General features: G+C 37.9%; 1 protein-coding gene across 1 annotated transcript in view; it reads right to left on the bottom strand.

Moving 5' to 3' along the window:
* Positions 1-15,601, bottom strand: part of cacna1ha (calcium channel, voltage-dependent, T type, alpha 1H subunit a) — a 140,818-nt gene extending 125,217 nt beyond the window's left edge. Inside the window, exons 1-2 of the mRNA XM_079823823.1 lie at positions 15,302-15,601; positions 8,404-8,738 (exon numbers count right to left, since the gene is read on the bottom strand). Of these exons, the coding sequence (XP_079679949.1) occupies positions 8,404-8,714 (311 nt within the window). The 5' untranslated portion in view covers positions 8,715-8,738; positions 15,302-15,601. The remainder of the gene's footprint in view (positions 1-8,403; positions 8,739-15,301) is intronic.
* Between the last annotated feature and the right edge of the window lie 666 nt (positions 15,602-16,267).

The raw sequence follows: 16,267 nt of genomic DNA, 5'->3' as shown, positions 1-16,267 counted from the left end.
GTGCAGATTTAAGCAAGACCCAAGCAAATAATTCCTTACCATATAAGAAGTGCAGTAATCATTAAAGGGTTAGTTCACACAAAAATGCTAATTCTGCGTCGCTGTGAACAGGGCCGGGCAATACTGAGCCGGTGTTCTGACGTACAACCCGGAAGCGCTGCACTGTGTTTACAACGTGAAAGCGTCAGAGACTGACACGGATGAGAATAAATTGTTGAAAAAAGTCATTATTTTTGTGTGTTTTTTGTGTCTTCATAACAATAATGTTGAACAACTGTTGTCACATGGGCTATTTTAACCTTGAAACTGGTAATAACGTTGCAGTAGGGGGTCAGAAAGCTCTCGGGTTTCATCAGTAATATCTTAATTTGTGTTCCAAAGATGAACGAAGGTCTTACGGGTTTGGAACGACATGAGGTTGAGTAATTAATGACAGAATTTTCGTTTTCGGGTGAACTGACCCTTTAATAATTTAATTTCTGAATAAGGCCAAAAGGAAATGATAATCAGATGCACAGATATTTTATCACAACAGGAAATTTCAGAGTGAACTACTTTTCAACCTCTCTTTGAACTCAGATATTTCTGGCAGTAGATTTACTGCCGCACAATGAGACTGCAAAACATATAGAGACATCTTTAAAAATGCATTATATTCATAAGCTTGACAACATAAGACTGCATATTTAGTCTTTTATGGAATTTCTTGCATAAAAAGGCATTATTCATTATCCATATTTAAATCCCAAGACAAAACAAGGGGAGAAGGGTACAAATGTGACAGAAAAACTAAATTTACATCAAAATTTAAACTGCCAGCATGTTTAGGGTCGAGTGGCAAATACAGACAGGGGCCGTCACACAACAAAAAGTAGCAGTGCCTTTATTTTCACAAATGGGAAATCAGAAAACGGTGCCACTGTTGGCTCTTGAGGCCGGAATACATCCACCTCCCTCAAATGCAGCGCGTCCCAGCTGGCCACCGCTCCCCAGGGAGGTCCACTGCGACCTAAACAGCCACCTCCCACCAGCCACTCAAATATCATCCTTTCAGTTCTCACCTCGTAAAAACACTTCACAGAGCCAGGTGGATTTGAGGTTCACCAAAGGGACCAGTCCATGGCAGCCTTTAAAATCGATTGCCACTTAGTTTTTCAATTATGCCCTTTGCTTTTCTGTCTTTTGTTTATAACTGTCTGTTGAGAATGTATCACAAAAGTCTATTGCACCACACCTTACATGAACAAATCAATAACCACTGAGATCAACAACACCTTGGAGACTGTGACATGTAGGATATATACATTGTCAGCTGTTGACTGAGTAAGGAGAGAGGGTTTTGTCTTGCTGTGGGGGCCTGTTGGCCCAGTGCTTCAAGCTCACTCATAAATACATTCATAAAATATGCAACATCTATTAAATACTCAAATTAGTTTTCATAGTCATTTGTGTTTACATAATCAGGAGGATATATTATAAAATCTATAGGCTTGCCTGATGAATATCATTTGCTGAAAAGTAGGTAAGTGGGTGCAAATCATATTAGGGACTGGTTGGTTTTAAAGGGGTGGTAAACCACGATTTCACTATTCTAACTTTATCTAGTGTGTAATGTTGCTGCTTGAGCATAAACAACATCTGCAAAGTTACAACGTTCAAAGTTTAAAGCAAAGGGAGATATTTGCTTTTAAAGAAATCAATTTCTAAGGACTACAGCAAACGGCCAGTAGGCGACTACAGACATTCCTCCAGGGTTGGTGACATCACCAGCCCCAATATTTACATAAACCCCTCCTCCGAGAATATTAAATAAGGGGGGGGCGAGGCCATTTTGTATCGCTGCGTTGTTGTAGTTAGTAGGCTGGAGTGTTGTTGCCGCAATGCCGACAAAACGCAGTTATTTTCATCCGGATTGCAGGTCTGGGGTACTTGCTTTGTTCAGCCTTCCTAGGGACGGGGGTGCGTTGCACTGCGTTTAACATACAGCATGTTATATGCATGTGTGTATGAGACAGAGGGGAACAGGTCGCATTTGCAGCAGATATATGCTGCCCATCATAAATCAAAGCACGAGACAGACAGGGGTCGGAGGAGAAGACTGAAAAATTTGACATAATGGACAATATTCGTCTGTATTTGCAATTCACGAGCCGCGGTTCAGCTGCGCGAGACAAACACCGCCAGTGTGTGGATGCACGACGGGCGCGCGCGGCTCCCGCTGCACATTTTATGGAGGAAAGCTTCCACAATCTTCGCGAGTTCAATGCAGGATTTGCACAACGGCTTGTCCTGAAAGATGGATTTAAAAACAGAAGCTGTTTACGAGCCACAACCTGTAAGTATGATTTATTTTTCGTCGATGTGTTTTCCTGTAATAGGTTTATTGTACGTTGTAGCAAGGAAGTAAACAGATGACAACGCTGTTCTGCAAACCAGTCTGTTAAATGCTCATTCATACTTAACGTTATCCGACGAACACCTAACGTTACAAACACCTAACGTTAAAATCTCAACAGCGAACTTGGCATTAGTGTAAATTATTCTTTGATTAAATTTTTTATGTATTGTTTATCTACAGGCATGCTAAACATGGTTCTGTGTGTGATTTGGCTAGTAAAGCCAATGTTTAGTGTTCGTTTTGGGTTAATAGTTCTTGCGACAGATATTTGGCTATAATCGTTCTAAAAATACAAAAGTAACAGTGCCATTCAGTAGCGATCACTATAGATCCACGGTCTTTACTCTTGAGGAATGAACAGGTTGAACAGGTTCTGCTCGATCATCTTCACTAAAACGTTCTGGGTCTGATTCAGGCTCAGATTGGTATGGTTTTATTGACGCCATTGTTTCTAATACTACCCAAAGCACAGTCTACCGGTAAAGGTAAGGGGCGTGACGTTTCCGACAAACGTGCACTGCGGTTTAGCGAATCAAAACACACTGGGCCAGGCCAGCTAACCAATCTGAGCCCATTGCGTATTTTTGAGGGACTGGCTTCAAACAACCCGGAAACTATCAGACCGTTTTTACAAGGAGGGACAGAGCAGTGTAGAATAAAGGTCAAATATATGAAAAATAATGCAATTTTTTAAAAACGAAGCATGAACACATGTTACAGTGCACCCCACAAACACAATCAAGCCTTCGAAAGAATGTGTTTTACCACCCCTTTAAAAGAATGTCAGTAAACTGAACAACCAGCTGGTTATTTATTTTATTCAAATGCATCCTATACATAAGAAATTATATACAATACCCACAACATTAACATAATATTACAACTTACACTGGCATACACAATGAAACAAACACACAGGTGAACTTTAGGCTTTTAAAAATTCAAATGAATGATATGCTTGGCCAGCAGCTATATCACCCTGTAGCCCAAGGGCTGAGCCTGGTCAGTACCTGGATGGGAGACCAACTGGGAAAACTAGGTGTCTACTGGTAGAGGTGTTAGTGAGGCCAGCAGGGGGTGCTCACCCTGTGGCCTGTGTGGGTCCTAACACCCCAGTATAGTGATGGGGACACTATACTGTAACAAGCACCGTCCTTCGGATGAGACATCAAACCGAGGACCTGACTCTCTATGGTCATTAAAAATCCCAGGATGTCTCCTCTCCACCAATCAGCTGGTGTGTGTGTGTGTGGTGGGCGTTTTGGCGCAATGTGGCTGCCGTTGCATCATCCAGGTGGATGCTGCACATTGGTGGTGGTGGATGAGGAGATTCCCCCCTTCTATTTAAAGTGCTTTGAGAGCCTAGAAAAGCGCTATATAAATGTAACAAATTATTAATTAAATGCGTTTTCATAGTCAACAGGATTTGAATATTTAATCAGGGGCGGAGGAACAAAAAATGTGTGTGTGGGGGTGTCCTATTTTAAAACTTATGCTTAGCTCATACATAAAATATAATGTATAAACATAATATATTACATAAAATATAATATATGCGATGTGATCTGCACCCTGATTAGTAGAAAAGCAGGTAAGTGGGTACTATGCTAGCATTTCCGCTAACCGTTTACGTGTTTTTTTGAGGCTTTGTTGATCAAATCGGTTGGCAAAGGCTTGTGCTTACTATTAACCCTCTGGTGCTCTTCGGTTATTTTTGACAGAAAAATATTAGGTTTTGTTTTTTTTATCAATTTTTACTTCATGGTACGAAATTTGGTAAAGGTTTTGGCACTTGCTATGCAAACACACACAAAAAAAAACATGCATTATTCGAAAAGGTTAAATCGTCCTAAAAAAAGTTACAAAGTTACACTTGTACTACTCGTGGTGAAAAAATGACCTCATTGGAAATAAATGGGAAACTAATTACATGTATTATTACGCTACCCTGACTCACTCTCAAATGGTTCCTATCCCAGCCAGGGATACGGGGGGAGTACTCTGGGTTCGTGGTCAAATTCAGTACTCGGAGCCCTCCCCTGGGACAGCACGCCAAATACACGTCTCAAATCTGATTATTTGTAAGTGTGAACTTGTGAATTCTTTATCGTTATATTTTCATCATCCATATGGTCTAATTAAAATTGCTTACTTATTGTCATGCGTCTTTTCTTGTTGATGATTAGCACTGATTACAGCAGTTTTCATTTTACTTTGATTAAGATTCTGGCCACATATCAATATAGAAAACTGTTGCTAAGATACAGAAGATAAAAAAGCTTTAAATCACTCGAGAGACTGATGTTCCAGCAAGCAGCATTTTAACAGCAGTCTAAAGCTACAATATCGGCCATCCTAACCCCAACATGTGAAACCTGTCCAAATTGCTTTCGGGGAACAGGCTGCCACCTGCTGTATCATTTGTAATCTTGAAGTCAGGTCTAAACTACACATCCAGATCGTTGCCCCTCAGTGACTTTGGCACGAATAGGTGTTGTTCTGTTACTGTTCAGCCTGAGATCCATTATCATTATCTAGACGCAAACACACAGCGTCATAAAAATGCCATCCAGAGATTTTACCACCCCGGAGGATCAGTATGAAAGTTTAAACATGCATAAATGTTTAGAGTCATGACCTGACCCATGAAGCTCACTTGTGCTGCAAATCTGAAACAGTTCATTAATTTGAGCCATGTGTACGAGCTGTCCTTTAAAGGCACAGACGCATGTGCCTTTATCGCTATTGTTCATTTGAAGTCATATAACTCTGAGAAGACAGCAGATTCGTACAGGCCTTGTTAGTTCCGTGCCATTGCTCTAAACACTCTGCGAGCTGCAGGCCTAAGGATATACAGAAATCCAGCTGAACTGATATTAATCCTCAAACACTCTAATCAGCATGCTTTGGCTGTAACTGACTCCTCTTCTCCATATGCCCTAGACCAATAAATCATTCAGCTTCCTCTCCTATAGCTACATTCAAAGACTAGAGGTTATACAAGCACTGATTCCCATCCGACTCTGCTGTCTTCAACTGAAACAGCATCAGCTCTCCAAACGTCCAGTCTAATTTCATCCTTTAAACATATATACAGATGCAACATGACGATCCTAAATTAGAATGTACTGTGGGCTTATGTCGTGAGCTATAAGTGCATTTGTTCCTGTCTGTGTTGTGTCATGAGAAGGGTTTCCAACGATGAGAACATTTTGAGAGACCGTAATCTTTCTCACTGTCTCTCCCGTTCTCTGCCAGCACAGCCTTTCTTTGTTTCTCTGCGATACACATGACCTATCCCACAGTGCCAAGCTTCACAGTCAAACCGAATGATCCACACCTTAAACACATGCTTCCATTTAATAGTGAGAAGTTGCACTGAACGGAAAAAGATAAAACCTGCAGCAAGTCAAGCTCACTTTGTGCTAGGCTACAACATTCTTAATAATGGAGGAAATTATACTGATAGCCATCATTGTTGTTTCTTTGGTCATTTGCTCCTTGTATGATGCAGAGTAAAATTTGGGATTACACACTACAAACCCTCTTGATGATATAATATTTGTTTCCTTATGAACACGGAAGCTCATTAAATGAATCCAGTTTTACTAATTGAACCCAACCAAACAGTCTTACTTCAATCTTTACTTAAAGAGACAGTTCACCTAAATTCACCTAAATTTCTGAGATTATTTAATCCCAGCTAACAAAAATATGCTTATATTCCCATTAAATTATGAAAACGTTATTGCTTGATGCTCTCTGTTTTAAACATGTTTTTTTAGGTTATGCAAATGTTAAGGTAACATTCAACTTAAAAAAATTCCAAACATTATGGGAATGTTACTTTTGAATGTTCTCTGACCGTTCTGAAACAAGTAACAACATTAATTGTTAACATTACTGGAAAAAATGTTTGCTCATAACTTTATGAGAAACCTTGCCAGAACGTTAGCTCAATTTCTATTAGCTGGGATCACCCTCATGTCATTCTAAACCTGTATGGTTTTCTTTTTTCTGTGGAACATAAAATGAGATATTCTGAAAAATGTATGTGTTCTTTTCTATCCATCCAATAAAAGTCAATGGGGACTAATATTGTTTTGGAGCCCCACTGACATTCATTGTACAGACAAAAGTAGTCAAAGAGAAGAAAAAATAAATCATACAGGTTTGGAACGACATGACAGAATTTAGATTTTTAAGGGCAGTTAGTCAAGGTGCAGTCAATCTTACTTTTTGGTATCAAATTAGGCTAATCTACATTTTTATGTAACTGACCTAACAAAGTTATGAACTGTCAAAACTGTCTTAGCGGTTTATGCAACCACCCCATGATCTATATAACACATTAATAACTCCCTAAGAGGCGAATGCAAATCCTTTCTCGTCCTTTGAGAGCAGCTCTTTTGATCTATCTAGAAAAAACAAAATAGCGAGAAAACAGATCATCTCCATGCAAAGGTAAGTGGTAAATGTGACCATTAATATTAATATAAATAAAACGAGTCATGTTTAATAAAATATTCCAAACCATTTTTTCAAGAAGAGTTGGCGATTCCAAACAACGACACACACAGTCCTAATTCTGCCATTGATATCTACAATATGTCAGAATACAGATTAATCATCACCTCAGTAAACAAGTGTTATGGCCTCGCAACACGTGCCTGAGGGCGGGAAAGCTCATGTATGACTAATCAAAATAAAGATGATACATACTTTCATCTGACAAGCATGCTCGTTTGCAGCCACTGTTGAACACTGATGCTGATGTATCAAACTGACCCAAAAACAAGTACACAAAACAAGAGAAACAGAAGAGAGATAGAAAGATGGAAGAATATACATGACCCAAACTTATTAATAGTAATTTAATGAATAACCATTAAATAACAATATTTTCCCTTTGTGTTTTGACAGGGGGTGGGGGGTTGGCGATAAATGGCAGATCCTCTCATCATTTACATTTCACTTGTTTTCAGTATATTTGTATAAATAATCAGCTAAGAGTTGCTGTGAGGCATATTGCCATTTCTCTGATGTTGCACACAGAACTATATGCTTGATGCGTGGATCCTAATGGCGATTATAATAATCCAAAAGACATTTGAGCAAGTGAAGCTGCCATTTATATGCATTATATATAAAGTGCCCCACCATGAAAAATTTAAACAACTCACATAAAAAAGCCTGCAAAACACAATTGGAAAATAATAATACAAATTGCATTGAGGTTTTCCACATCCTCCAAATATCCCACAAAGTGCTTTCTATATTCAAGCAGATCCGCATGACAACAAATATATTACGTCTATATGCACTAATCATGGGTTTAATTGCTCTCTTTACAGCTGTCAGTCAAAAAGTGAGGAAATACATAATGCACTTCAGACCACAATGCGGCCATCACAAATGTAATAAGAGCACAATTACAACCTAAGTGTAATTTGCTAAGCAACAAAAAGCAATCCACAAAATGGAGGAAACAGTGCATATATGAGGCCAGCAAGTCCACTTCATCATTAAAAACTAGAAATCATAAGCATTATATTTAATCTTATCTCTATCTAGATCATAAAGTAATATACAAAGTGCCAGGCTGCATTTTGCGCATCACTTCTAAAGAGACTCAGCAGATAGCTTGAGCCGCCCCTACAGCTAATGAAGCTATTTATAAAATAGTGCTCTTAATTGCAACACTGCCAAAAGGACGCATCTTTGGGAAGCCTACACCGGGGGAGAACAAGCTCAGCTCTTATTTGTTGAAGTTTCCTGTCAAAATACACACAGGAAGCTGCAAGCTGCCACTGCAACGAGCCAGCCATTCAGCATACACCTACAGATCTTAATTGAAACCGAAGTCCTGTCAGGTCCAAGAAAAAAACTAAACTGGAATTAATACGCTATTGTGTATTAATGCCACAATCATCGGCGTAAACTTTCGAACCACATACTCAACTGCTAAATAGTAGTTTCAGATGAAAACATTAGTTAAAGGATATGGGCTGCAAACCATCCTGAGACACCAGCTCCGTGGACGAGTGGTCTGTTTGACGCAGAAGAACACCACGGGTGCAAGCATTGAGTAGGGGGGCTGCTCCTCCTCATCGGAGACCAAATCCGGAATGGGGTCCCGAGCCCCGGACCCCTGTGCCTGAGAGCTCTCATGGACGGGGATCCATGTGCTGCTCTTTTCCTCCTCATCACCAATCTCTTCACTGGGACCGGGTGCCCGGTACAGGACTGAAATAGGAACTCTTACCTCTCCTCTCTCCAAGTAATGAAAGTGTTCTCTCCCCTCGCCATCAGTCATGATAAAGCGTCTGACAATGGAATCCTACAGGTAAAAGAACAAAAATGTCAAATGAACAATGACTGTATGGCAAGCCTATTTAACAATTATTCTTTTATACTAAATAACTAGAATACATTTATGTTACTAGTGCTTTATAATACTAGTAATCAGGGCTTGACATTCACTTTTTTGCTCACAATCACTGTGGCTTGTGGTTTTCCAAAGTTACTAGCCACTCAGCATTTTCACTTGCCACAATTTGGACATACCAGTGGGAAAAACTGCCATATACAGTGAGGAAAATAAGTATTTGAACACCCTGCTATTTTGCAAGTTCTCCCACTTGGAAATCATGGAGGGGTCTGAAATTGTCATCGTTGGTGCATGTCCACTGTGAGAGACATAATCTAAAAGAAAAAAATTCCAGAAATCACAATATATGATTTTTTTAACTATTTATTTGTATGATACAGCTGCAAATAAGTATTTGAACACCTGTCTATCAGCTAGAATTCTGACCCTCAAAGACCTGTTAGTCTGCCTTTAAAATGTCCACCTCCACTCCACTAATACTAAATTAGATGCACTTGTTTGAGGTCGTTATCAGCATAAAGACACCTGTCCACCCCATACAATCAGTAAGAATCCAACTACTAACATAGCCAAGACCAAAGAGCTGTCCAAAGACACTAGAGACAAAATTGTACACCTCCACAAGGCTGAAAAGGGCTACGGGGAAATTGCCAAGCAACTTGGTGAAAAAAGGTCCACTGTTGGAGCAATCATTAGAAAATGGAAGAAGCTAAACATGACTGTCAATCTCCCTCGGAATGGGGCTCCATGCAAGATCTCACCTCGTGGGGTCTCAATGATCCTAAGAAAGGTGAGAAATCAGCCCAGAACTACACGGGAGGAGCTGGTCAATGACCTGAAAAGAGCTGGGACCACCGTTTCCAAGGTTACTGTTGGTAATACACTAAGACGTCATGGTTTGAAATCATGGATGGCATGGAAGGTTCCCCTGCTTAAACCAGCACATGTCCAGGCCCGTCTTAAGTTTGCCAATGACCATTTGGATGATCCAGAGGAGTCATAGGAGGAAGTCATGTGGTCAGATGAGACCAAAATAGAATAATTCCACTAAACGTGTTTGGAGAAAGAAGAATGATGAGTACTATCCCAAGAACACCATCCCTACTGTGAAGCATGGGGGTGGTAGCATCATGCTTTGGGGGTGTTTTTCTGCACATGGGACAGGGCGACTGCACTGTATTAAGGAGAGGATGACCAGGGCCATGTATTGTGAGATTTTGGGGAACAACCTCTTTCCCTCAGTTAGAGCATTGAAGATGGGTCGAGGCTGGGTCTTCCAACATGACAATGACCCGAAGCACACAGCCAGGATAACCAAGGAGTGGCTCTGTAAGAAGCATATCAAGGTTCTGGCGTGGCCTAGCCAGTCTCCAGACCTAAAACCAATAGAGAATCTTTGGAGGGAGCTCAAACTCTGTTTCTCAGCGACAGGCCAGAAACCTGTGGAGGAGTGGGCCAAAATCCCTCCTGCAGTGTGTGCAAACCTGGTGAAAAACTACAGAAAAACGTTTGACCTCTGTAATTGCAAACAATGGCTACTGTACCAAATATTAACATTGATTTTCTCAGGTGTTCAAATACTTATTTGCAGCTGTATCATACAAATAAATAGTTAAGAAATCATACATTGTGATTTCTGGATTTTTTTTTTTTAGATTATGTCTCTCACAGTGTTCATGCACCTACGATGACAATTTCAGACCCCTACATGATTTCTAAGTGGGAGAACTTGCAAAATAGCAGGGTGTTCAAATACTTATTTTCCTCACTGTATATTTTTAATATTATGTCATAATTTGGCAGCAGGTATATTAGGCTGCTGTCACTTTAAAACCTGATGCACAAATCCATTATATACTGTTACACACATGCGTTTTCTTTCTCAACTTTACGTTCACTTGAAGCATAATGTCTAAGGGAATACTCGCTGAGACCACATTATTTTGTGTGAATTTGACTGTTTAAGTTTAATACGCAGCGCAAAAAAACTCAATTTAGAACTGAGAGGTGAGCGCACTTTGGGTGTGAGCACAAAATCTGCTGGAATGAGTAAAATGATGTGCAATATGCACAACCCCACACCAAAATTCAAGCCCTGTAACACCAACAATAGTTATCAAGAGCAATTATGAGATGAGTGAGGGAGGGGAGGCGGGTTTGTGTTAACTCTTTTGGAGAGATGAGAGAGTGAGAAAGCGCAGCTGTGTATCTATTCTGTAGAAAAAAATTATTAGAAGCATTTAAGATATTTCATAATGAAATTTTTTTATTTTTGACAACACTATATTGTAGTGTTGTCAAAAGTATCGACCGCGATACAAAGTCGGCACTGAAATTTTAAAAATGTGCCACTTTGAACGCTGCTTAGCTGAAATCATAAAAACCTCTGACTGGCCATTGTGCTCATGCGCTCATCGGATGGGTCTGTGATTGACAACAACACTAAATTGCACTATATTTTATTATTTTTATATGCCGTTTTAAAAGATTACAATTGAAAAATGTGTATTATATAGCATGAAAGTATCTGCTAGTATCAAATAAAATAAAATTTTATTTATATAGCACAATAAAAACAACAGTAGTTGACCATTGTGCTGTACAGAAAAAGAAAGACAAAAGATAAATAATGAACAAGGGACAGATAAGAAAAAACAAAGGCAAAACAATGATAAAGGGAGTTCACATCCAAAACACCCATCAGAAAAATGTCAACCTTAAAACTCAAAAACAATTGTAGGCCTGCATGGGAGAAAAGGTAGGTTTTTAACTTAAAATTTAGACACTGTGGAAACTAATCTTAGGGATAGAGGAAGACTATTCCACAATTTTGGGCCAACAATAGAAAAGGCACGGTCACCCCTCAACTTAAGTCTAGATCTCGGAACAATCAGCAATCTTTGTTGAAGTTATTCAATTTCAAAAGATCAGAAATATATTTTGGAGCTAATCCGTTCAGGGCTTTAAAGACAAAAAGCAGAATTTTTAAATCAATTCTATAATATGATATGATTTCATTTTCAGGTACCAGTCAAAAGTCTGGCTGCTGCATTTTGAACCCTCTGAAGACGACTAATGTTGGATTGGATTCCAATATAAAGAGAGTTACAATAGTCAAGTCTAGACGAAATGAACGCATGGATCACTTTCTCAAACTCTGAAAATATTAAGAAACACTTAGCCTTGGACAATAATCTTAATTGTAAAATTTTTTTTACTAGATTTAACTACAGCATTTATCTCTTTATCAAATTTTAGTCAAAAATAACACCCACATTTTTCACAGAATGCTTTACATAGGGGACCAAATCTCCCAGGTCGCCATCAGAAGTACTTGAAATACCCGAGGTACCAAACACTATAACCTCAGTTTTGCTCTCGTTAAGATGCAAAAAAATTATGAAAAACCAGGACTTAATATCACAAAAACATGCTGATAATGAACTTAAGGCTTTTGTGTTTTTTTGTATTTTTATTTATTGGCAAATAAATGTGGGTGTCATCAACATAAAAGTGGAATGACATCCCATGTTTAGAGAAAATAGTACCCAAGGAAATCATAACGGGAATAAAACAGGGGCCAGAATGGAGCCCTGAGAGACTCAATAATCCAAAACAGAAACCAAAGAGGAAAACCCATCAATACAAACAGAAAAGTCCTATCATTCTGATAGGACTTCAACCAATTAAGAGCACAACCTTGAATACCCACATTGTTCAAGTCGTGAGATAAGATTTATGTGGTCCACAGTATAGGCAGTACTTAAATCCAAGAGTAAGAAGAGTATCACAGAATCTTTCAACAGACAATAAAATATCATTAAAAACCTTTAATAAAGCCGTCTCAGTACTATGCCGTTTTCTAAAACAAGATTGGAATTCTTCAAAAACACTATTGAACTCCAAAAACTCTGCAGTTGTTCCAAAACAACCTATCTAAGATTTTAGAAATAAAAGATAGGTTTGAAATAGGTCTATAATTGGAAAGGATGGTTTGGTCAAGATGTGTTTTTTTAAGCTAAGGTTTAACAGTCGCATGTTTTAGTTATTTGGGAACAACACCTGTGCGAAGGGACTTATTTACTATAGCTAAAATTCTTGGCCCAACAACATCAAAGACCTGCCGTAAAAAACGTGTTGGAATAATGTCATGCAGACATGTGGTAGGTTTAAGCTGCTTAATGATATCTTTAAGTTAATTAAATTAAACTGGCTTAAAATTCCTTGAAAGTTGAAACACAGAGAGAAAGAACAGATGGATCATAATTTAAAAATACAATATTCTGTCTGATATCAATCATTTTATCTGTGAAAATCTTTAAAAAGCTATCACATACCTTAGTTGATGCATTAAAACAGACAGCACTCACATGACTCATGACAGAATTTAAAATAGTAAAAAGCATTTTAGGTTTATGGCAGTTTTTCACTGTAATGTCCGAAAAATACTTTTGCCACTTTGACTGATTTTTGATATACAGAGAGTGACTCGCGTACCATTTCATAAGACACTTGTAATTTGTCTTTTTTCCACCTTCGTTCAGCTCTACAACAAAACCGTCTAGATTCCGTCTATAATTCTGCCGTTTTTCTCTTAGTGGAGCCACAGAATTCATTACGTAGTTCCTGATGGAATTAAACAGCACAATATGTTCATCTACATTACACAGATTAGAAAGGAAATCAAGACTATAAGTTTAACAGGCATCCTTGAAAATAACAGAGATATCATCACTAGAAGATAAATGTTAAGTACGAATCTGCTGTGAAACCCTCATAGTTTTTGAAACTTCATTTGGAAAGGAGCATGTAAATGTAACAGGCATATGGTCAGAAAAACTCAGATCAAGGATTTCGAGTTCACAAATCAAAATACCGTACAACAACACAAGGTCTAATGGTTGGCCCATTCAAAATTTGAATAAAGTCAAAAGAGTTAATCAGGTTGGTAAAATCCTTAGCCAAGGGGTTTGACTCACAACAAATATGAATATTCAAGTCCCGCTCAATCAAAAGCCGATCCACAATGTCTCCTAAGAAGTTTGCAACCTCATTTAAAAACTTCTTATTAGGTTTTGGAGGGCGATAGACCATAGCAATGGCGAACGGATCCATATATAGCTGAAACAAGAGAACTTCAAAGCTTGTAAACAATTCAGTCTTTAAAGATCGGCAACAAAAACTGCTTTTAAAATAGACGCAAGCCCACCGCCTCTACCAGAAAGTCTAGGGCTGTTCAAGGTGGAGCCATCTGAGGGCACAACTTGAATCCCCCATCCTCAACCAAGTCTCAGTCATTAATAGAAAAAAATCGAATTTGTTTAAGGTAAAAAAAAACAAAGTAGTAAGTAATCCAATAGTGACTAGATCTTTTTCAATTTCATTAGTATTGAAATTTCATTAGAATTCAGTTTAATTAGTATCAAGGTATGGATACTTATTGATTGAATATTAGTATTTGTTCCATCACCATTATCTATTCAATTATTCATTAGTTCCTGCTACAAGTGTAGCAGGAACTTATTTTATTATTTTATTATTTGGTATTTATTATTTTATTATTTGGTATTTTGATCCTGCTTCAATCCCAGTAGTAATAACTATTACCCAATTAATGTTAGCTAATATAGCAAATTTGCCATTGAATTCTATGGAGATCTATAGCCTAGTTCAGATATCGAACATTCAAAACCAGTATGCATGTAAATTGTGTAAATTATTGTTGGTACAGTTTTTACTTTTAACTTTAAGTACAACATATTTCGTAGTCACTAGACTAGTCTGAGTTACAGAGTATTATTCAGCTTTACTAGCACACTGTTAATTATGCTAGTAGCCTACCTATGAATGTTACTAACGTTTCTTAAATCTTAGCTACCAGTTATTTTTATAGGCTACTTGTTTTATGTATCTAGCCCCATGGTTGTTACAGTTCAATTTCAAAATGTTACTAGTAGAACTATATATATATATATGGTGAACAATTAAATTGACAGTGCTAAATATTGTAATATGCACTATATCATCTAATGAATAAGTAGCCTACTAGCATCAAATGAATTGCTAGAGAAACAGTGACTAAACGTAGTCCATAGAAACTAGAATTGAATTGAATACACATAAAATATAATAGTGAAGACAAGTGAATGTTAATTCGGCTTGCCATATGTGTGTATTAAATGAAGGATAGTTGATTGTCGCGGTTTTGTACAGTGAAGAGATAAGCGCTTCAGATAGACAAGATATCAAGCTCCATCACAATAACCTTCTAGTTGTACATTAGACAATAACATGGATAACGAATCAATCAGTCCTGAAGTTGAATGAAAAAAAAAACCTTTCGAAAATTATTTCTTATCCCAACAAATCTGCGCACAGCTGTCGTGGAAAATAATGCTGCTATGAATATTTGTATCTTTCTACATTATTTCAAATTTCCTACACAAAAACCTACTGTGACGGAAAATGTTTTTAAACACAACTTACAAAACAAAACAAAACAAACAAGTCACCTTATAGATAAGGAATTGGAGGTTCCCATAAGCATCTCCTTTACTTTCAGTGTACCGCAGAAAAATCCGTTCTGGTGCGAGACTGAGACTCGCTGCGATCCATTTGTCTCTTTCAAATGCAGTTTTTGTCTCTTAACGACGTAAGTCCTTCGATTTTCTTTAAAATGAACAAATCTTGAGTGATTTATCCCAAAACATGTCAGACTGTTTCAGGTGTGGAGCAAGAAAAGCCATTATCCAAAGAAAAAACTGCGAAAGGGTTTGGCGCATCTATGTTGGTCGGGATTCTCCCTTGATGTGACACGCCAAACTTCTAGTGAGCAGAACGCGCGAGCACGTGACGCTTCATTTGGCTTTACCCGCATTACTTCACACCGGATACTCTTTTATCATTCTTATTAAGACGGAATATCTTTAGACATGCTGAAAGCATGCTTAAATGGAAATTAAACAATGTTACAATCGACAGGCTATTCACAATAGACATGAGAAAAATCTGACTACAATTACTGAAAATAATAAAAGTGTATGGGTAAAGAAATGATTTCGGATGAATCCGTTCAGCATGTTCAGAGATACTCACTTATGTTTAGGTGCAATCATCTGATTCTCACAGAATGCGTGTTTCTCTTGCCAGTCACTCAAGTGTTACACCGTTAGACAGGCTACAAAATGTTTCGAATATTTATACAAAATAAAACTGACTCAAACTGTTTGTCAGATCCATTTTGCCATAGCAAACAATTTTATGTTGGTGACAAAATAAGTAAGCTATTCAAAACACACATGTAGCCTATTTAATGCACATATAGCCTATTTATTTATTTTTTATTTTTATTTTTTTTTACAAAGTATGACAATGATAATCTCAGATGCAGATTATGTGCTTTATTTAATGTCAAAAGAATTGAATGTGTGTTTGAATTTCATTTTTCGTGACCTTTATAGAAATAGCCTACTGAAAGC

This window comes from Gobio gobio (genome assembly GCF_949357685.1).
Source record: "Gobio gobio genome assembly, chromosome: 1".
NCBI classification, from domain to species: domain Eukaryota; kingdom Metazoa; phylum Chordata; class Actinopteri; order Cypriniformes; family Gobionidae; genus Gobio; species Gobio gobio.
Note: the sequence above shows the minus strand (reverse complement) of the source record. Positions and strands in the feature narration are given on the sequence as shown.